General features: G+C 48.2%; 1 protein-coding gene across 1 annotated transcript in view; it reads left to right on the top strand.

The window, feature by feature from the left end:
• The window catches only part of LOC149343436 (uncharacterized), a 44,822-nt gene extending 23,318 nt beyond the window's left edge, over positions 1-21,504 (top strand). Inside the window, exons 3-7 of the mRNA XM_089546967.1 lie at positions 9,625-9,885; positions 10,384-10,603; positions 11,038-11,414; positions 14,329-14,647; positions 18,193-21,504. Coding sequence (XP_089403093.1) covers positions 9,625-9,885; positions 10,384-10,603; positions 11,038-11,414; positions 14,329-14,647; positions 18,193-19,628 — 2,613 coding nt within the window. The 3' untranslated portion in view covers positions 19,629-21,504. The remainder of the gene's footprint in view (positions 1-9,624; positions 9,886-10,383; positions 10,604-11,037; positions 11,415-14,328; positions 14,648-18,192) is intronic.
• The last annotated feature ends 1,273 nt before the right edge of the window (positions 21,505-22,777 follow it).

Below are 22,777 nucleotides of genomic sequence, written 5' to 3'. Positions count from 1 at the left end.
TGAAGAACGACGACGGTACAAGGCGACACAGGAAGGACACAATGAGTTGGTAGTTAACAACTAAAACATTTATGTAAAGCTCCTGCGGCTTATATACGCATCACGGGCTTGATAAGGTGCATCTGGTTTGCATATATGATTCAGGTAGTAATGCATTGATATGCCCTTCCTGCACAGTCACTGTGCCGTTGTCGTCTCTTCGTATCACCAGTATCATGTTACCGGTCAAAACAGACATCCTACGGAAGAAACTGGTGAGAGTGCTAATTTAATCAAAATCGGGGCCCGCATACGGCCACGGAAAGCAGAGAGCCAAGATGCAGGTTTTATATTTTCACGAGCAAGTGAAAATGCGGAAACGATGTTTTTCCCACCACCTTTACTATGAAGATTCGAGTATGCGCTGGGCGCAATTAGTATAGCTGCAACGACGCAGCATGTATCTCTCCTAAAAAAAACAACAAAAAAACGAGATTGACACCTCATATTTGTCTTCTTTTTCGATTCCGCGATGAAAAGCTGCTTCGGTTTATATTAGAACTGGCAGCTATATATAGAGAAAGCAAGCTAACTACTATAACAAACTGCGTGACTCAAAAAGGCCAACTTCCTCTCAGTCGCGCCGTTGGAAGCGCGCTCAATGGACTGAATTTCCTCCGGAAGCCGGAGCCGCAGCGCAGCGCACGGTTCTTGACCTTCCAAGTAGAGATATACAAAAAATAAAAGACGAGACCAAGTAGCCGGCTGCTTTCCTGCGGCGGTTGTACGCGTACGTGACCGCCATGAGGAAACAGGGCCTGCCAGTCCAGTTGTGTTGCAGCGCTGTATCCGAGTGTCGCTGCGCAGCGAGACATGCGGCAACTGCGACGCATATACGTCGCAGCAGTCGGGTCGGCCATGCCGCATTGTTAGTTGCGCATAGTAAAGTCTGCATTCATCAAGCCGCTTCGTTGCAGCCGCTGTGTGAGAGCTCAGGGCGACGATTCTTTAACTCAGGACCCCTCGCAGGCGTGCGTGTTAGTGCTTCCGGTCTCGAAAACAATCGAAAAACAGTGCTCCTATATATATATATATATATATATATATATATATATATATATATATATATATATATATATATATATATATATATATATATATATATATATATATAAATATATATATATATATATATATATAAACGTAATTCGGCCGACATACGGTAGAAAAACAACAAAACAAATTGTTTTGTTCTTGTTGTTGTTGTTTTTCTACCGTGTGTCGACCGAATTACGTTTATGTTCTACCAGATCCATCCGATCTTCACCCCCCTCTTATATATATATATATATATATATATATATATATATATATGAAAGAAGCAAACAGCCAGAGAAACCAAGGGGCACAGGGGATTTTTTTTTTTTAAATTTATTTATTTACTTTGTGGTGTTGATCAATTTAGAATATTACTGAATATGTTATCGCTTAAAGCTAATTGATTAGAAACGCAGAAGAAAAAACAACCACTGCCGCCGGTGGGATCCGAACCCACGACCTCCGAATTACGCGTCCGGTGCTCTACCCCTGAGCTACGGCGACGGCTGTCAAATCTTCTGCTTTCGGGGGTATTTATGTTTACAAGTAATCTAACTTTGAGAGTGTTCATCAGCGCCACCCACGTTCATAAACGGCGGACGTAGAACGTCCTGAGTTACCGCAGGTGTGACGTAGAACGTCATCGAACGGAGAGGATGGAAGCTGCGTGAGAACCCTCTTATGCTTCCTATGGCGTCAAGGCTGCCAGAACCGAGGCCCTCGCTAAGCAATTAAGCAAACAAGGGAAGGGGAATGAGGGGCTCGTTATAAATATGAAAGAAGCAAACAGCCAGAGAAACCAAGGGGCACAGGGGATTTTTTTTTTAAATTTATTTATTTACTTTGTGGTGTTGATCAATTTAGAATATTACTGAATATGTTATCGCTTAAAGCTAATTGATTAGAAACGCAGAAGAAAAAACAACCACTGCCGCCGGTGGGATCCGAACCCACGACCTCCGAATTACGCGTCCGGTGCTCTACCTCTGAGCTACGGCGACGGCTGTCAAATCTTCTGCTTTCGGGGGTATTTATGTTTACAAGTAATCTAACTTTGAGAGTGTTCATCAGCGCCACCCACGTTCATAAACGGCGGACGTAGAACGTCCTGAGTTACCGCAGGTGTGACGTAGAACGTCATCGAACGGAGAGGATGGAAGCTGCGTGAGAACCCTCTTATGCTTCCTATGGCGTCAAGGCTGCCAGAACCGAGGCCCTCGCTAAGCAATTAAGCAAACAAGGGAAGGGGAATGAGGGGCTCGTTATAAATATGAAAGAAGCAAACAGCCAGAGAAACCAAGGGGCACAGGGGATTTTTTTTTTTAAATTTATTTATTTACTTTGTGGTGTTGATCAATTTAGAATATTACTGAATATGTTATCGCTTAAAGCTAATTGATTAGAAACGCAGAAGAAAAAACAACCACTGCCGCCGGTGGGATCCGAACCCACGACCTCCGAATTACGCGTCCGGTGCTCTACCTCTGAGCTACGGCGACGGCTGTCAAATCTTCTGCTTTCGGGGGTATTTATGTTTACAAGTAATCTAACTTTGAGAGTGTTCATCAGCGCCACCCACGTTCATAAACGGCGGACGTAGAACGTCCTGAGTTACCGCAGGTGTGACGTAGAACGTCATCGAACGGAGAGGATGGAAGCTGCGTGAGAACCCTCTTATGCTTCCTATGGCGTCAAGGCTGCCAGAACCGAGGCCCTCGCTAAGCAATTAAGCAAACAAGGGAAGGGGAATGAGGGGCTCGTTATAAATATGAAAGAAGCAAACAGCCAGAGAAACCAAGGGGCACAGGGGATTTTTTTTTAAATTTATTTATTTACTTTGTGGTGTTGATCAATTTAGAATATTACTGAATATGTTATCGCTTAAAGCTAATTGATTAGAAACGCAGAAGAAAAAACAACCACTGCCGCCGGTGGGTTCCGAACCCACGACCTCCGAATTACGCGTCCGGTGCTCTACCTCTGAGCTACGGCGACGGCTGTCAAATCTTCTGCTTTCGGGGGTATTTATGTTTACAAGTAATCTAACTTTGAGAGTGTTCATCAGCGCCACCCACGTTCATAAACGGCGGACGTAGAACGTCCTGAGTTACCGCAGGTGTGACGTAGAACGTCATCGAACGGAGAGGATGGAAGCTGCGTGAGAACCCTCTTATGCTTCCTATGGCGTCAAGGCTGCCAGAACCGAGGCCCTCGCTAAGCAATTAAGCAAACAAGGGAAGGGGAATGAGGGGCTCGTTATAAATATGAAAGAAGCAAACAGCCAGAGAAACCAAGGGGCACAGGGGATTTTTTTTTAAATTTATTTATTTACTTTGTGGTGTTGATCAATTTAGAATATTACTGAATATGTTATCGCTTAAAGCTAATTGATTAGAAACGCAGAAGAAAAAACAACCACTGCCGCCGGTGGGATCCGAACCCACGACCTCCGAATTACGCGTCCGGTGCTCTACCTCTGAGCTACGGCGACGGCTGTCAAATCTTCTGCTTTCGGGGGTATTTATGTTTACAAGTAATCTAACTCTGAGAGTGTTCATCAGCGCCACCCACGTTCATAAACGGCGGACGTAGAACGTCCTGAGTTACCGCAGGTGTGACGTAGAACGTCATCGAACGGAGAGGATGGAAGCTGCGTGAGAACCCTCTTATGCTTCCTATGGCGTCAAGGCTGCCAGAACCGAGGCCCTCGCTAAGCAATTAAGCAAACAAGGGAAGGGGAATGAGGGGCTCGTTATAAATATGAAAGAAGCAAACAGCCAGAGAAACCAAGGGGCACAGGGGATTTTTTTTTTAATTTATTTATTTACTTTGTGGTGTTGATCAATTTAGAATATTACTGAATATGTTATCGCTTAAAGCTAATTGATTAGAAACGCAGAAGAAAAAACAACCACTGCCGCCGGTGGGATCCGAACCCACGACCTCCGAATTACGCGTCCGGTGCTCTACCTCTGAGCTACGGCGACGGCTGTCAAATCTTCTGCTTTCGGGGGTATTTATGTTTACAAGTAATCTAACTTTGAGAGTGTTCATCAGCGCCACCCACGTTCATAAACGGCGGACGTAGAACGTCCTGAGTTACCGCAGGTGTGACGTAGAACGTCATCGAACGGAGAGGATGGAAGCTGCGGATCCCACCGGCGGCAGTGGTTGTTTTTTCTTCTGCGTTTCTAATCAATTAGCTTTAAGCGATAACATATTCAGTAATATTCTAAATTGATCAACACCACAAAGTAAATAAATAAATTTAAAAAAAAATCCCCTGTGCCCCTTGGTTTCTCTGGCTGTTTGCTTCTTTCATATTTATAACGAGCCCCTCATTCCCCTTCCCTTGTTTGCTTAATTGCTTAGCGAGGGCCTCGGTTCTGGCAGCCTTGACGCCATAGGAAGCATAAGAGGGTTCTCACGCAGCTTCCATCCTCTCCGTTCGATGACGTTCTACGTCACACCTGCGGTAACTCAGGACGTTCTACGTCCGCCGTTTATGAACGTGGGTGGCGCTGATGAACACTCTCAAAGTCAGATTACTTGTAAACATAAATACCCCCGAAAGCAGAAGATTTGACAGCCGTCGCCGTAGCTCAGAGGTAGAGCACCGGACGCGTAATTCGGAGGTCGTGGGTTCGGATCCCACCGGCGGCAGTGGTTGTTTTTCTTCTGCGTTTATAATCAATTAGCTTTAAGCGATAACATATTCAGTAATATTCTAAATTGATCAACACCACAAAGTAAATAAATAAATTTAAAAAAAAATCCCCTGTGCCCCTTGGTTTCTCTGGCTGTTTGCTTCTTTCATATTTATAACGAGCCCCTCATTCCCCTTCCCTTGTTTGCTTAATTGCTTAGCGAGGGCCTCGGTTCTGGCAGCCTTGACGCCATAGGAAGCATAAGAGGGTTCTCACGCAGCTTCCATCCTCTCCGTTCGATGACGTTCTACGTCACACCTGCGGTAACTCAGGACGTTCTACGTCCGCCGTTTATGAACGTGGGTGGCGCTGATGAACACTCTCAAAGTTAGATTACTTGTAAACATAAATACCCCCGAAAGCAGAAGATTTGACAGCCGTCGCCGTAGCTCAGAGGTAGAGCACCGGACGCGTAATTCGGAGGTCGTGGGTTCGGATCCCACCGGCGGCAGTGGTTGTTTTTTCTTCTGCGTTTCTAATCAATTAGCTTTAAGCGATAACATATTCAGTAATATTCTAAATTGATCAACACCACAAAGTAAATAAATAAATTTAAAAAAAAAATCCCCTGTGCCCCTTGGTTTCTCTGGCTGTTTGCTTCTTTCATATTTATAACGAGCCCCTCATTCCCCTTCCCTTGTTTGCTTAATTGCTTAGCGAGGGCCTCGGTTCTGGCAGCCTTGACGCCATAGGAAGCATAAGAGGGTTCTCACGCAGCTTCCATCCTCTCCGTTCGATGACGTTCTACGTCACACCTGCGGTAACTCAGGACGTTCTACGTCCGCCGTTTATGAACGTGGGTGGCGCTGATGAACACTCTCAAAGTTAGATTACTTGTAAACATAAATACCCCCGAAAGCAGAAGATTTGACAGCCGTCGCCGTAGCTCAGAGGTAGAGCACCGGACGCGTAATTCGGAGGTCGTGGGTTCGGATCCCACCGGCGGCAGTGGTTGTTTTTTCTTCTGCGTTTCTAATCAATTAGCTTTAAGCGATAACATATTCAGTAATATTCTAAATTGATCAACACCACAAAGTAAATAAATAAATTTAAAAAAATCCCCTGTGCCCCTTGGTTTCTCTGGCTGTTTGCTTCTTTCATATTTATAACGAGCCCCTCATTCCCCCTCTCCTATATATATATATATATATATATATATATATATATATATATATGAAAGAAGCCAACAAGGGAAACAAGGGATTTTAATTTATTTATTTATTTTGTTGTGTTGATAAACATAGAATATTACGGATTATGTTATCGCTTCAACCTATTTGATTAGAAAAGCAGAAGAAAACCACACACCGCCGGTGGGATCCGAACCCACGACCTCCGTGGTCAAAACCACAAAATAAATAAATAAATAAAATCCCCTGTGTGCCTCGGTTTCTGTATATATATATATATATATATATATATATATATATATATATATATACACATATGTGTGTGTGTGTGTGTGTGTGTGTGTGTGTGTGTGTGTGTGTGTGTGTGTGTGTGTGTGTGTGTGTGTGTGTGTGTGTGTGTGTGTATTGGTTGGTTGGTTTGGTTTCGTTTTATGGGGTTTAACGTCCCAAAGCAACTCAGGCTATGAGGGACGCCGTAGTGGAGGGCTCCGGAAATTTCGACCGCCTGGGGTACTTTAACGTGCACTTCTTTGAATTCCAGTAAGATTAGCTTTCCTGTCCTTGTCTGCAAACTGAATAGTGCGCTATTTTTTTTTTCCTACGAGACCGCCACTAGATACAAGTGTACAGGGAGTATGGGGATCAGGTGATGTCTTCGCCGAACGGTTTGTTAAAAAAAAATACGATCCTGTTCGAGCTCCGCACCTGTGCGGCGAACCACGTGCTGCCTTCTCTCACTGCGGTGACCATGCTGTCCTGCCATCGAAAGCGAAGAGCAAGACGAGCCACTTGACAGGGGCATAATTCACGGCCTCAAGGGGCCCTATCAGCGGCTCGTCACAACCCATATCGATTGCAATTGACCGGCAAGGTGCTGACGTACGGCCGCCTTGCAATGATAAGGTCGCGTGGACAGAACTGACTCCGTGCGGAGTGCATCTAAAATTGCTGCCTTCAGGCAGAATTCATGGACTCATGAACAATGGAGAACACATTCGAAGGCTCACGTTATCGGATGCAAGTGGATTTGTGTCAACGCGTCATCGATGTGCAGTTGGCCCGAACTGATGACGCCTGAAATGAATTCATTGCTGGGAATAGTTACTTCGAACACGAAGAGCCATACACACTGATGCAAATAATAGCACGCCAAACACGAACATTCTCCTTCAGCTAGGAATCTGATGAAGAAGATAAATAGGAGGCACGTCTACCACCAGCTGGCGTAGACGCTTCCACCGCAACTAGTTTTAACACGTCCCTAAAGCAGCTTTTTCGTTGAGGTGCTATCGATGAGGAGCATGTGCTAGGGAGCTTGGAAGGCGCCGTAATAACATGTAGTTTAAATAAGCAGGCGCGCATGACGAAATGACCTTGTTCAAATTGCAAGTAAGCTCCACTGTATACGTTGTATACGACTGGCCGCCGCAGTCGCTATAGGTTTACTTCCGGTATTCTGAGCGCGTGCGCGTGTGTGCGCGTGCGTGCGTGTGCGCGTACGTGTGCATGTGCGCGTGTGCGCGCGTGCGTGTGCGCGTACGTGTGTGTGTGTCTGCGTGAGTGCGTGTGTGCATGTATGTGTGTGTGTGTGTGTCTGTGCATGTGCGCGGGCGCGTGTGTGTGTGTGGGGGGGGGGGGGGATTTTCTAGATTCGATGCCAACTAGATCATAGCTGGTATTGGTCAGCAGTCGTATTTGACAGCATGCCAGGCATGAATCCTACATTACAAGTATCAGCCACCTATGGTGTAAGGAAGCTCCAGAATGAAAGGAGTAATTGACAGGACGCTTATCACGCACGCTATCTCTGCACATACAAACCTACATATTTTATTCTGCCTTCCAACTAATCCTATAGATTTGCATGCTTGTCAAAGTGTTCCAGTTAGGAGTGTCCCGACAGAAGCAGTTGGAGTCATATCTGTTCAAGCGGTCACGGATTTCGCCAACCGTTGGCATCCGTTTCCGCCGGCACCAATTCGTTGCGCAGGCGAAAAGGTGGTTGAAGCGTATCAGCACGTGCTGGAAAGGCGTTGAGGATAGAACAGGACACGCTCCAAAGAGGCCAGAGGAAAGCGCCCAGTCCGCCCAACAAATGACGTGGCCCGAAGAGCGCGAAAGGCCATCATCTCCCACGATCGCGGTCGGTCTGTCTGGTACGTTTGGGCGCAAATCGACCGGTCGGCCGAATATCGCGCGGCGTCGCACTGCGCATTGGGTGCCTGGCTGCGCACGCCGCCCCTCGCTACGACCATGCAAATTGCGGCCTCGTGGCGGAGGGGTCACCGTGTGCATGAGCTGTATGGGGCTGTCTCAGTAGAACTGTGCAGCATTGTAGGGGCTAGGAGAGCAGTGCAACCAACAAAACACCGAGTCGCAAGGCTCTTCTTACGCACAAGTCAATCGCGTGAATGGCTGGCGCCCATTTTCTAGTCATTCGCGATAACGAAAGGTACGGACAGCCAAGCTGGTGCCCAATAATGACGCTTGATTCTTACGTGCAAAAATGAATATATTGGAATTCGGTGCGTTATTAGATGCACACCCGCCGCTACCTTCACGGAGCTGCATGGTATTATTCAGGCAGGTCACAGATGCGATCGAGCCAGGACCCTGGAGGAGGAAAAACGCGGGCGCTTGCTATACACACGATGTGCACCGATGGGTGCCTTCAGTATTTTTATTCTGCAAGGGCTAGATCCGGGTAAGAGGAGGGCGCCGTAAAATGACAGTCATCATTGAGTAGCTGTGGGTGGTACTGCTGCTGTTTGTCGGTGAGCATGTGTGACCGTTGTGAATGTGGGCTTACGAAAACCTGTCTTATGTCCATGTGCGCGTTCACTTGTGTTATACTGGTGACCAATTTCTCTTCACTGCCCTCACATTTCGAACCATTTTGGAGCGTTCATTTGCCATTTCTAGAGTCTCCGCGTTTTTTCGTCTTCCTTTTCGTCGTGCCTATGGCACCTAGCTGAAATAGTAAGAGAGGATGCTGTCTTCCTATTTATCTCCCAGGGATTAAAATGGACAAGACTTATTATATTGGCGACATCATCCAGTGTATAGTTGTATGTTCTGCAGCTCATTTTTGTAACTCTAAAGCAAGGACACGTGGCCTTCGCTTTGGCCACGGTGGCTCGTAACATACGATGGAAATTTCCTTCCGTTAGTGTGGCTCCTTACTCACACCGGAGTGTTTTGCGAGCAGCGCGCGTGGAAGGGCTCGCGCTGAGTCATTAGCATGAACTAGCAAGCTGAACACTCTCGATTTGTCACCATTAGCGCATCGGAACTCACGAAAACAGCTCCGTGTTTCACTCTAACCCACCACAAACGTTCCTCAGCGAGGCTTATAAGTTTAATTTCCGGCCTCGTAACAAAGTTGAGGTAGGGATACACAACGGGAAATTTTCTTCTGTAGCAGTGTTCTTACGGCTGTGGTCTACGTAACCATTCTTGTCGCCAGCCCAGCCTAAATATCGGAGCTTGCTATTGACATCGTCTGTTCATCGATCAGTAATTAGGTCACCAGTAACAACTGCTAGTGATGAAAGGGCAAAAGAATGAATTGGGGAAGATAGCTACAAAATAAAACCCTCATCCACAACAAGCCCCAATGCCTCGTGTTATGCACCTGCCTCCCATCCTATACCACGTTCGTTTCTCTGGCGAATCCCTGATCGCCCTTCGCTGGCGTCGCGACTGCGCAGGCGTCGTCTCAGGCCGAGCCCCCTTGGGAAGGGAAGGACCTGTCGCTGCCGGAGCCCCCCAGCGACCTGCCTCGCCTGGTGGGCGTCGAAGTGGCGTGCGGCAAGCGCCACATGCGTGTCCAGCTCCAGTTCAGCGCTCCTTTCCACGGCATCGTCTTCTCCAAGGGCCACCACGGTCAGCCCGAGTGCATCTACGTTGGGCCCCGCTCCGGCATCACGGCGGCCAACTTCGACGTCTTCTACGACAGATGCGGCACCAAGGTACCTTGTCAAGTCAACATGGCCCAGATACCTGGCTTTGGCACGCACTAACTGCCGGTTATTGTGGACTGCCACTGAGCGAACACTAATAGCAGCTGTAGCCTACGAATGATCTGACAGATTTGTGAACGCAAACTGCCGAATCTGTAGCCTACGAATGATCTGACAGATTTGTGAACGCAAACTGCCGAATCTGTAGCCTACGAATGATCGGGCAGATTCGTGAACAAAAATAGCCGCATCTGTAATCAACGAAGGATCGGGCGTATTCGAGGGGAAGTGTACTCCGCGTCATGGTCTGGGTTAGCGTCTCTGGTTCATGCTCGATTACGCAGGTCGACCTTTACCGGGACATGGACTCCAGGATAGAGGGGCCGTGCCCACGAGCCGGCATCGTTGTACATATGTGTACAGTCGTATTTAGTTTTGCTGCAATATGAGTCATGCGGACGGGAGTATGGCATACTCAGTTCTCCTGTCGTTTTTACTGGCTCGCAGCCGGACCACCACGGGAGCTTCTACGAGAACACGATCGTGGTCCAGTACGGCGTGGACATCATCGAGGCTTGGGATGAGGCGAAGCGGCTCCGCTGCGAGTGGCACGACGCATACGAGAAGTCGGCGCTGCGCACGCCCTCCATCCAGCTGGCGGACCTGGACGTCCAGGAGCTCAACTTCCAGGGGGACAGCGTGGGCTGCTGGATGGAGATCCAGGAAGGCAAGTGCCCCCCGCCCTCCGTGCCGGCGCATTAGCTTCTGTATGAAAAAAAACAACATTTGTTTCGTAGAATACCCGAGCCTGAGTGGTTTCACCGCGATCGGTGCAATGAGAGGGGTTCTGCTGCTTTGTAGTTAGTAGTCTTCATCGCTTATTCTGGATACAACTGAAGGATGGACTGTGTGTCGCTTACTGACAATATGCGTGCAGTGAGAATCGCTCTCGACGCCCTTCATTAAGGCCCGTTCTGGAATGTATTGTGGGTATAGCCAGGGAACTGCTTGTCCGGATAATGACCAACGCAATCCACGGAGATTATTAGCTAGTTTAACTTCGTATTTAGAGCGTTCCCTCAGTAACCACACAGGCCATTGGTGTGAGAGAAGGAAATTCATGCGCGTCCTCATCCCCTCCTGTCCCCGTGGGCGACGCAGGCAAGGGCCCGTGGGCGAAGCAGGTGTCGAGCATCGTGCCCCTGGGCAGCCCGCTGACCATGGTGATCGCCATCAACGACCGCGACAAGCAGTTCGACATGCGCGTCAAGTCGTGCGCGGCGCACGACGGCCTGCGGGGCCCCATCCAGCTGACGGACGACCGGGGCTGCGTGCTGCGCCCCAAGATGCTCACCGCCTTCATGAAGGTGCGCGACTTCAGCGGCAAGGCGAGCGTGGTGGCCTTCTCTCACTTCTACGCCTTCAAGTTCCCCGACACCATCGAGGTGCAGATCCAGTGCGTGGTGGAGATCTGCCGCCATGGCTGCCCCGACGACTGCCCCGCCCACGAGCAGCATCCACCGCCTCCGCCGCAACATGTACGTGCGCTTGTGCGTGCGTGTGAGTGAGTGAGTGAGTGAGTGAGTGAGTGAGTGAGTGAGTGAGTGAGTGAGTGAGTGAGTGAGTGAGTGAGTGAGTGAGTGAGTGAGTGAGTGAGTGAGTGAGTGAGTGAGTGAGTGAGTGAGTGAGTGAGTGAGTGAGTGAGTGAGTGAGTGAGCGAGCGAGTGAGCGAGTGAGTGAGACAGAGTCTCAGGTAGTGGCTGATCGAGTGAATGAGAGAGAGTCTTAGGTATAATGAGTAAGTCAGAGAGAGTGAATGAGTAAGTGAGTGAGTGAGTGAGTGAGTGAGTGAGTGAGTGAGTGAGTGAGTGAGTGAGTGAGTGAGTGAGTGAGTGAGTGAGATAGAGAGCATATCTGAGGTAGTTACTGAGCGAGTGAGTGAGAGTCTTAGGTAGTGAGTGAGTGAGAAAGTGCTAAAGTGGACGACTCATTAAGTTAGGGGTTGGAGAGTTAATGATGACTTAGCGTTTCTGATTGATTGATTGAATGAATGATTGATTGATTGATTGATTGATTGATTGATTGATTGATTGATTGATTGATTGATTGATTGATTCATCGATCGATCGATTGAGTGAGGCAAGAAGTGAAAGAGAAAGTGAGGGAGGGAGAAAGGGAGCAAATGAGTGAGACATGGAGCGAGCAGGCGTGCATGTACCCAAATGGCCCGGAAAGAATGCCGTAAGTCAGCATGCCGTTAAGGATAGTGTCAAAGGCGCATTAAAGAAGGATGGATAGCTGGGCGAGTTCGTAATAATTCATCGTGGGCGGTACAGCGCGAACAAGACGACGGACGAAGCAAGGAGGCTACACAGACGAACGCTTCGTCTGCGTAGCTTCCTTGCTTCGTCCTTCGGCTTGTTCGCGCTGTACCGCCCACGATCAAAGGCGCATACGAAAGTTTTGTTCTTTCATCGAGAGCGAGTGGGCGAAATGAGCGCTGCTTCGTTAGTTGCTTGGTTCCGGTTGTGCAATGGCTGACAGGTGATAGTGGAGTTTATTTCAGTGCTTGCACGATCAGTACATCGCAGACAGCGCTTGTGATGAGAATTTCCTTAAGTCGCCGCTGCTTCAACGCTACGAGAGGACAGATTTTTGCTGAAAATTCACAAAATATGGGTTAAATCAGCACTTGGTGTTTTCTTTTTTTAGAAACAAGAGAAGAAAAAATCAGTTATATTTCATAAATCACATATAGGTTATCGGTCTTTGTTTTCTGATTTTGAAGGATGGAAATTCCTGCGCCCACGAAATTCCTGCGTACACGAGCCCAAGGTCGTGTCGAAATCGGTTTATTCGAGGTAAAGGTCCGTAATTCAGGTTTTTTCGCTTTATTTTGTTAAGTAAAATAATCCACTATTTTCGTTTTTCTTTTTGTGCAGGACATACAATGACCCATATTTTGCTTATCTTCAAAGGAATATAGACGCTGTGCAGCAAGTTATACGTTTCTTTTTTTCTCCCTAAATCATATATTATTTCTTCAGCTACACTGCATTCCTCTTGAGCAGCGCTTCCGCTTCTGTGCTGGAACTGCCCGCCTTTGTGCGCTGCAAGGCCGTTCATTAAATATCAGAATGGCCATTTTTAATGCTCAAAAGCCTTTAAGAAGGAAGCTGTTGGTGTGTGTAGTGCTCGATAAGATGACATCAATAAGACGTCTGGCCAGTGCGTATGCCCTTACTTTCCGTTTCTTGAACATACTTCTCGTTATTACCCTCAAATTAAGCCGCGACTCGAATAACAAGCATTGGAAGAGGTTGAAAATCATCAGCAAAAAACAAAAAAAAAGACACCGCTCAAAACAAGCTTTCCTTTCGCGCTTCTTCGCTTGCACGAAGCAACAGGAGTGCGCGCTGTGCTGTACAAAATTTTCTTCTGGAAACAAAGCGACTCCCATGCTAATTTTAATTTGATTTTTTTATTTACTTTTACTGTCCTGATTTTGTAAAATTTATGTTATATTATTTTTTCTCTCTTTCAGTCAGTGCAAAGTTGAACCATTACATGCGTTGCATTCGAATTTGCACATAAAGCCATCGTCCCGTCTTCGACCTCCCAGCTAACAGGTGCCCTGTCGTTGCGTTGTCCAATCTGTCAGCCTATACCCTATTACTACTGCTTTTTCTCCTCTATAAACCCTCCTATTTCCAGCAGTTCATCGCCTGTGTCTTGGCCACTCCCCCGTAGTGGGTATGTGCCATTTTCCTTGAGGCCAACCAACCAACCAAGCTTCGCCACATCCGCCAGCACATCCACCGCACACATCAGATCCGTCAGTTTCAGTGCGGTGCCTTCAGCTCTGAGCGTGTCTGACTATACTCTCTTTCAGGCACATTTTTGTACACGAAAAGAGTTGTATCCGGCGCTTAAGAAATCCTTGCAGAGTGCGAATAATCGGATGAGAACCTGCTTTTCCCCACCATGAAGGGCGCTACTCATACATTGTTCGCAAGGAGTATTTGTGTAATATGTACTAGAACAATGCGATGCTTTCAATCTCATTCACGCCCTCCACACGCAAACACAGCGGGATTCCTCGATTATTTCTTATAAAAATGGTCTATAGACACTCTATAGACAGTCTATAGACTTCTTATTGACTCTATTGACTTCCTATAGATATTGCTTTTTGTCTATTCATAGTCCATAGACTGTCTATAGGCAAAAGTCTACTAAAGGTCTATGGCCATAAATCTATAGATTGTCTATAGTCTGTCTATGGCATTTGTATTGACTATAGACTGTTCTCTGGGATTTGTCTATAGACAATGTACAGACTTTATAGACAGAAGTGTATAGACACTCTATATACTGTCTAAAACTTTTTTGTAAGGGATATGCTGCAACTGGTCAAGATTTCCGCCAAAGATTGCGCTCATCCCCTCGCAGGGTGGCGACCTGCCGCCTCCAAACCACCTGGAGCACCAGGGACCGCCGCAGCGCCACCACATCCCTCCGCCTTACGCCGCCTCGTCATCGCAGCAGAAGTTGCAGAGCCCCCCGCCGCCGCCGCCGCAGCGAGAGCAGCAGCAGCAGCGGGAGCCGCAGCGTGAAGGGGTAGCCGCGGGCAGTTCCCTGCACACGGTCAAGCAGGAGCACCAGCCTCAGCAGCAGCAGCACAGCAGCGCCACCCAACCCCCGGTGCAGCGCCAGACTATTCCGTTCGGCCTGCCGCTGCTCTCGATCAACGTCCTGCCTGACCACTACTGTGAGCACCCCGGGACTTTCGTTAGCTGCATGCATGAGGTCAACAAAGAGGGTTCAGTTTAAGCTAAGGACAACGCAGCGAGCTATGGTAAGAAAAATGATAGGTGCAACGTTAAGAGATCGGAAACGGGCGGAGTGGGTAAGGGAACAAACGCGCGTTAATGACATCCTAGTCGGAATCACAAAGAAGAAATGGGCTTGTGCAGGGAAAATAATGTGAAGGCAAGATAACCGCTGGTCCTTAAGGGTGACGGAGTAGATTCTAAGAGAAGGCAAGCATAGCAGGGGCCGGCAGCAAGTTCAGTGGGCGGAATAGGTTAAGAAGTTCGCGCGGATACAGTGGCCACAACTGGCAAAGGACAGGTTTAATTGGAGAGGCATGGGAAATCCTTAGCCCTGCAGTAGGCGTAGTCGGGCTGATGATGATGATGACGGGGATGATCAGAGGTGGTCATTACTACTGTGAGTACCCTGGGACATTCGTTACCTGTATCAGAGGCGGTCATCACTTCTGTGAGCAGTCTGGGACATTCGTTAGGTGCATCAGAGGCGGTCATTACTATGGTGAGCACCACGGGACTTGCGTTAGCTGTACCAGAGGCGGTAATTACCAGAAATTCGGTAGAAGTGCTCCTATTTTTCTTGGCTGCCACCACGTGCTGCATGGCTTTGAATATTCAAAAACAGCTCGTTGATATAATCCAGGACGTAAAAAAGAAAGAGAATGACCAAGTGGCTGCAGAGCAGAACGTGATAGGGCGCTAGGCTCAACATCACCGGCTGGGGGCTGTCCCGAAATCCCTAGTAATGGAGTTGCTTTGAACGGGTAGGTAACTGCTCTGCCTACGCCGCATAGTCTATACAAGACAACCACTGCCCCACAATACCATACAGATGACTATTCTTAGACCTCATGTCCTGAATTCAACTACCATTCCTATTTGAGCACAACCTGGTCTTGTTGTGCCTGAAGGGGTGGGGGTTAAAAAGCGACTGAGAAAGAGCATTTATCTTAATCGGAAACAGACCCCTTTGGAGACACAAATTGCGATTTTATGACCAGATTTCATTAACATGCAGCACGAAACTACAAGTATAGAGTGAAGAGTATAAAATATGGAGTCATGTCAGCACGACCCTGGCAGTAATGTTCAAAGTTGTCTACAATAGGCATGTTGTGATGTGGAGTGATAGCATGACCGCTAAGGATTAAGAGAACTGTGACCTCTCTGGCGCGCAAAGTGCATATTGTGCCGTGCATTTCCAGGGTGATGAAGGTCGCTAATCTCAGCTCAGTATAGCAACGTCAGACTGCACACCGTGCTTTGTTGTGAACGTTAGCCATGGAAGGGACTAGTTAAAGACGATGTCACTGGACGTTGCAGCATTGCATAGGCCTTTATGCCTCTATAAGGAAATCCACGTCGATGCGTATGTGTCGACACGACTTCCCGTGCAAGGTAGGTTTACTCATGAAAGTTACTCGTATTTTTCTACGCATGTACCGGCACCAAAATATGTGATGCAATGCACGAATTACTCAAGTCACGTCCTATTCGCTCGTGAGTTTCACTGGTGACTAGCGACGTAAACACTTGGTACTTATAACGTGCTGTAGAATTTACGGCATGAACACTGGACCAGTGGCGCACACACAGAGCGTGAACTGATAAATGTTTACTAAGACACCAAGCTTTCCCACTTTTATACATAGAAAGACACATGCTGCGCAGTTAGAATCAAAGGCATGGATAGGAATCGAGAATAAACCGAAAACATAAAAATACGAAACCTGAAAACATTGAAAAAATATTTTGAAATGCCATAAAACAAAACCCAGCCCAAATAAACTAAAATGCTAACAATGGGAACACATTCAGCAAGGAGACAGATCCAACACTTCAATTCAACGCGTTCACCGCGGCAGTTTCAGCATTTCCGGTTAATTATCGGACAGTAACAATGGACCACTGCTTACACACTTATCAACTCCGGCAGATCTAATCGCGAAGGCTTCGATGATCTCTCTTCCTGTTTTGTTATATTCAGGGACTATGATTGAGGTTCTTTCGAACAAAGGACTGCAATCTTTGCAACGATGACAATGAGCCGCCAACTTGCGCGGGTGCTTAATTAGCTCGCACTTGCCGTGCTTTCCAAATCTTTTATTTGCACATCTACTGGTTTGACCTTTCTAGTGCATTCCGCATGCTATTGATGTGCAGTAGACGATACTTCGCTATCACATTCGTCAAAGCGCTTCTCATGCTTCATGGTGCAGCTGGAAACTTTCATGGCCAGACATTCGCTGTTCACTTTTCCGCACAGTCCTGAAAGTTTTTTGAGGTGCTGTGGGCAGCACTGGTACATCGTTTTTTCCCTGCGATTTTCTTTGGGGAGGGGGGGGGGGGGGGGGACGACTGGCCGCACCATTTTCTTGGATTCTCCTTTTTCTTACAGTTTCTTGACTTTCACCATTCATAGGATCTTATCTGCAATTAAAAAAAAAAGTACTGCCAGTCGTCCTCCACTGTTTGCGTTATAAAGAGTATCCCACGGTCTAAATAAAACCGTAGGTAGACACGATATACCAGCGCTGCTAGAAAAGACTCTCGGGACTGTGCTCAAAAGTGAACAGCGAACGACTGGCCACGAAATACCAGCTGCACCATGAAGCACGAGATGTGCTCTGTGGCAGCGGAGTTGTATACTGCACACCAATGGCATGCGGAATGTAATACATTGGCCAAACGAATAGATATGTAAATAAAATGCTGGCGGAGCGTGACGACAAGTGCAGACTAATTAATCACCCGGGAAAGTTGCCAGCGCATTATCATCGTGGCAAAGATTGCAGGCCTTTGTTCGAAAGATCTTCTGTCATAGCCAGTGCAAAAAAAAATCATAAAGAAAGATAGTCGGAGCCTTCACGATTAGATATGTCCAGTTGATAAGTGTGCAAGCAATATTTCATTGTCACTGTCAGATATGTAACTGGAGACGCTGAAATCCTCGCGGCGAATCTGTTTAAGCGTGGAATTTAGCTTGTATTGAATTCTTTTCCTTCGTTAGCATTTTGGTTTCACTGGGTTGTGCTTTGGTTTATTGTGTCTTTAAATCTCTTTTAATGCGTTTTTAATTTTTGTAATATTATGTTTACATTTTATCTTTCATTCATCGTCATGCGTTTGCTTCTAACCGAGTGACATGCGTTTTTCTCTCTATAGGAATAACCTTAATGACATGTAAACTGTTACCACTTTGCACTCTGTGTGCCAGCGCCATTTGTTCGTGTTCGTGCCGTAAAGTGCATAGCGCGTTGTAGGCATCATGTACAACCAACTAGGCTCTGTTCTAACGCGCTTAAACAATTGCTTCAGAACGAGCTTCAGCGCAAGGGCTCTTAATGCGTCTTTCAGAATCATTTGCCTACTTTCGGGCCTACGCAGGCCTGACGTTTACATCAATGCATGCCAGCAAAAAACGAAACAGCCGAAGTGTATACCAAGCGAGACTTTATCGCATCTTTCACGCTCCTCTTCGCAGTTCCACCGACACCACCGGGAGTCCAGATCGGCCAACTACACCCACACAACATCGGCTCCGTGCACCGGGGTCCACCTCACCTGTCGTACCCGCCACTGGATCCGCACCTGCAGCCGATGCCGCGGCGTCCTGCTTACGAGGCGGCCGACGAGCAGGTGCTTCCGGAGGACCAGCCCAAGGAGGTCATCACGGACCCTCCCGAGTTTTCCACGACGCTATCGGGGCAGGAAGACACACCTCACGCGGCTATCCTCAATGCAGCAGAGTCGAACGCTCGGCAGCAGGCGTCCAGGGAGCCAGAGCCCTCTGCGTCTACCGTGCCGCCCCACAAGAAGCCCACGGTACGGCCTCTCTACTACGATGCACCCAAGTCAGCCGGTGCACAGCCGCCGAGTACCGAGAAACCGGCCACAATGACGAAGGCTGCATTGCCTCAACCAGAGAGCGACTACGATGACGACGAGACGACGGCAGCTACGCAGGCGACCACGACGACGACTGTCCAGGAGGCGTCCTCTACACCAATGTCCCTCAACAAGAACAACCTGCCGCCGCCAGTGCGGCCCTATCCCCAGTCCCCGACGCGGGAATCCGATTCTGATCAGCAAGGCGTCTTTTTTGAGGAGAACCACGTCCACACACCTGACCCAGTTTCAGCGAGACCAGTGTTCTTTTCGTATTCACCTCCTTCTAGGGCACCGGTTAATACCCCAAGCCGGGAGGATCAAAATGAATCGGATGGCAACGCCGCCAGTGGCGGTAAGTTTAGCGCTATCAGACCTCGGCCTCCGGCAACTGCTCCACCTAGCGCTAGCGGCGAGTCGTATCGACCTCCGAGACCTCACTACCCGTACCCATTACCGAAGTTCGGGCCGAGCACCACGAACCCGGATTTCTTCCAGGAGAGGGTAGATATCGTCGCCGAGACCGTCTCTGAGTCCTCTCCCACGACTGCCGATACCAAGCCTACGCAGGAGACAAATAAATCCGAAACGCCAGCGAGCACAACGACCACAGACTCACCGCACGTTTCCAAGATTCCCATCCAGGCATCCGTCACGCTTACAAGCGGCCGCTTTCCGAACGGTCCTCGCTCGCTCAAGACCAAGAGAAACGCCGTCGGGTCATCGGACCAGCTGGGTGTCCACGGCAGTCTCAGAGTTATAGCCGGCGTAGACTTGGCTTTTCTGCCGAACGTGACCAGAGACGATGCCGCGGTCTTCACCGGCCGATACGAGGAGATCATTTACGGTGTCTGCCTGCCCGCCACAGGTCTGGCCGCTAGTGTGGGTGCGTTCGCTCTGCTCATCCTGTGTACCACGTGCATCGCGGCGTACCTCTACTACGTGCTAAGGACGTACGAGGCCAAGTCGAAGCAGTCGTTCGTTTTGCGCAGGTTTCTCTCGACGTACAGAAACAGAAAGATGAAGCACTGAGAGCTTGCCAGCTCCGTTGTAGAGTTATAACAGTGTTACAAAGCCATGGAACAATCTCAGGAAGGAAACATTGCTTTTTGCGCGGTACTGCCGTTCGCGCTTTCGATTGTTTAATCATGTAGTGAAGACTGTTGCGATCCCAGTTGGAACATGGCGTTTCCCCAGCGTTACTCTGGGAGATGGAAAGAGCTCTGAGGGCTGTTACAAAGTGCGGCATTGTGCTCGGACCAGTGGGGCACATTTTGTGAGCCTTACTTTGCGGCGTACGAGAATTGTAAGCATGGGGCGTCAACCGGCCTAGGGCCGCTTGGAGCAAAAGGACTTACTGAGCGTGTCCTCGAGACATCGCATAGAAGACGGCGACAAGAATAAAAAAAAAGAAAAGACAATATGCTGCGATGAGCGCTGACCACTAGAAAGACGAAGACATCCTCCGACTTCTTGTGCAGCGTAGTGTCTTTTGTCCAGTGTGGACACAGTGTGTGTCAGCATATGCATTAACTAGATGACTGCTGCGCAGCCGTTCCTGTCCGCATGCAGCCTCAATTGAGGAACATTTCACTCCCGAGGGCATGAGACGTGGCCTGTGCCAGCAGTGCGCGGTGTTTTCTAATTATTTAGTGGCCACACACGTGTGGCACAAACAGAAGCTGTGTGTGCTGCTCCTTACGGTGCGAACTCGACACCACTCTTTGTACTCCTTCCTAAGTGCATTTCCGTGTGCGTGCGCTTGTTCAAACTCTCGTAAACGTCGCAATTAGCGGACGTTTTCACGTGCGTGACGTCCTTGCCGGACCAAGTGTACGGAAGCCGCAGAGGCGTTGCCCTAGTGTTTTCCTCCCGCTAACAAACACCTCTTGGGCGCGTCGTGGACTTAGGGCGACGTGCCGAGACTAACCGCGCAATTGTCTTTAACACCACTGACCTCCCGACCCACCTGCTTTGTTAGTACACTTGGAGATTAGATTACGTAATTCTCAGTGCGCTGGCTGGAACGGCGCATCTGGGAAAAGACGGAAGCAGAGACAAGAACAGACCCAACACAGCGAACCTCCTCGGTTACGTCTCGCTCTCACGCGCCATTTTTACTTCAATGCGCCCGTCGGATGTAGTGGCTGGGAACAAATCTTCCAAGACTGTCATTACCAGGAATTCAGGACAAGCGCTTCTAGTTCCCTTAGCGGCCACCACGTAACGCATGGCTTTGAACATTTCAAAAAGCGCGCTTTTACGTCATCAGTGACGTAAAAAATAGAATGACTGAGTGGCTGCAGAACCGAACGTTATAGGCCGCTAGGCTTAGCGGCTCTGGCTGAGCACTATCCCGAATTCCTGGTAATGAACGCAGTTGCTGCTACTCGGCGCAACAAGCGCCAGACGCGCACGTAAACTGATATAAAATGGCAGTTTGCCGGCACAACTGCACTTGGTGAAGCGATAGCGATGTCAGTTGATGGGGCGTGGATTCCCCTGCAACACTGAGATCTATAAGCCATAGAACAGTGCTGAGGACGTCTGCGAAAGACGGCCGCATATCGCCAGCTCAAATTCACTCCTGGTATGAATGGAAATAATGGGAATATAGTACTGTTGCAGCTATATGACCTCATGACAGGAATGTAGGCTGATCAGATGGAGAGAAAGAGAACTAATGACAGGAAAGGCGGAGAGGCCGACCGGAGGAAAAGTGGTCCTGGCCTCATACTACCCACTAGGGAAAAGGTGAAGGGAAGGAAACAAACAGGTAGAGTACAGATGGAAGGTGATGATGTCATAATGCACTGAGTTGCACGAAGTGCTATAGGCTATAGGAGGGCTATAGGCAAGATAAGTATGGTCATATGTGAGAGACTCGGTCCTGTTCTTCTTTTCCGTAATTCAAAAGAATAGCTTCTAACCCTGATGTACTTTCTATCACGGAGGCTTTGCCAGCATAATATAAAACATCCACAATCTGGTCTCTGGCCCCTAACCATAATCTACTCTTTGGGTAACCAACAATATGAAATATTCTGCATTGCGGAGCTTCATCACAGCCATGGTGACCCTAGACGGGGCGCAAAAACTTGGAGAATATGAACCTTGTGTTTGAGAACGTTGCTTTTAGGCAGTGCACATAGAAAATGCCGGCTCTGGTGGACGGTTTCGCTAAGCAGAGCACTTCCGCATTGGCCCTAACATGAGAACGATTTTGACGTTCTTGTCGATGATGAAGAACCCATATGAGACGAGCAGACCTTCCTTCGCAGACCTTCGCAGTAAATGAGTTTGGCTGCGTAGTTTTTGTGCTAATTTTTCTTCCTAGTTTTCAGAAAACTCTGCGAAAATATGCACCATGGACTCTTGTTTTATTTTTCAAGCTAACCCGAGATTAACTGCAAGGCTCAGCATAAAGTTGTCCAGATAACCTTGGCCCGTTACTGCGTCAACCGAAACTTAATTGCGTCCTTCAGTGTCGCAGTCTTTGTGTTTTAACTGTCTTCTCACAGTCCTCTCTCACTGCCAACACTATCGAAGATCACCGTAGACAAATCATCGGAAGCACCTGCCTTCATTGATGCTCGAGTCGATCGGCTACACAGATGAATCTATGCAACCAAGACATTCTGCATGGGTATTTTGCCTCGTGGACGGCGGGAAAGCAAAAACTACAAAGGATCATCCAAACACCAAAAGCATCGTCGTCAGGGAAAGAAGGTGTCTGTGGGCAAGATTTTATCCTGTTATTTATTTCTCTCGTTGCTAAGCAGTTGAGGCCCGACGAATGCGTTACATCTGAATGCTTCTGTTCCTGTGGGCAATAAAAGAAAATCTTGATGTGCGAATCGCTAAATTCCTTGTGCGGTGGTTCCCGTTGCTACGCCCAACGCTGGCGGCGCATTACGAATGCTGCACAGCCATCAGTGGGGTACTCAGCATTATAACCGACCATGCACACAACGTATGGGTAGCGTCATCTTCGAACCACATTAAGTATATCAAAGTATATTTCAACGGTTCAAATTTCCTTCGCCTTTGTTATCTGGGTCTCTTATGTGTTACTGCAAGCGCTCCGTTGACACACTGCAAGGTACTGCGCGGCCTTACTTTGCCTAAAGCAAGAAAAAACTAATTTATTACATTACGGGCAGAAGTAACAACCATCTCGA

This window comes from Amblyomma mixtum, chromosome 5 (assembly GCF_055824585.1).
Source record: "Amblyomma mixtum isolate Tamu chromosome 5, ASM5582458v1, whole genome shotgun sequence".
NCBI classification, from domain to species: domain Eukaryota; kingdom Metazoa; phylum Arthropoda; class Arachnida; order Ixodida; family Ixodidae; genus Amblyomma; species Amblyomma mixtum.
This window is presented reverse-complemented; position numbering and strand designations above follow the sequence as displayed.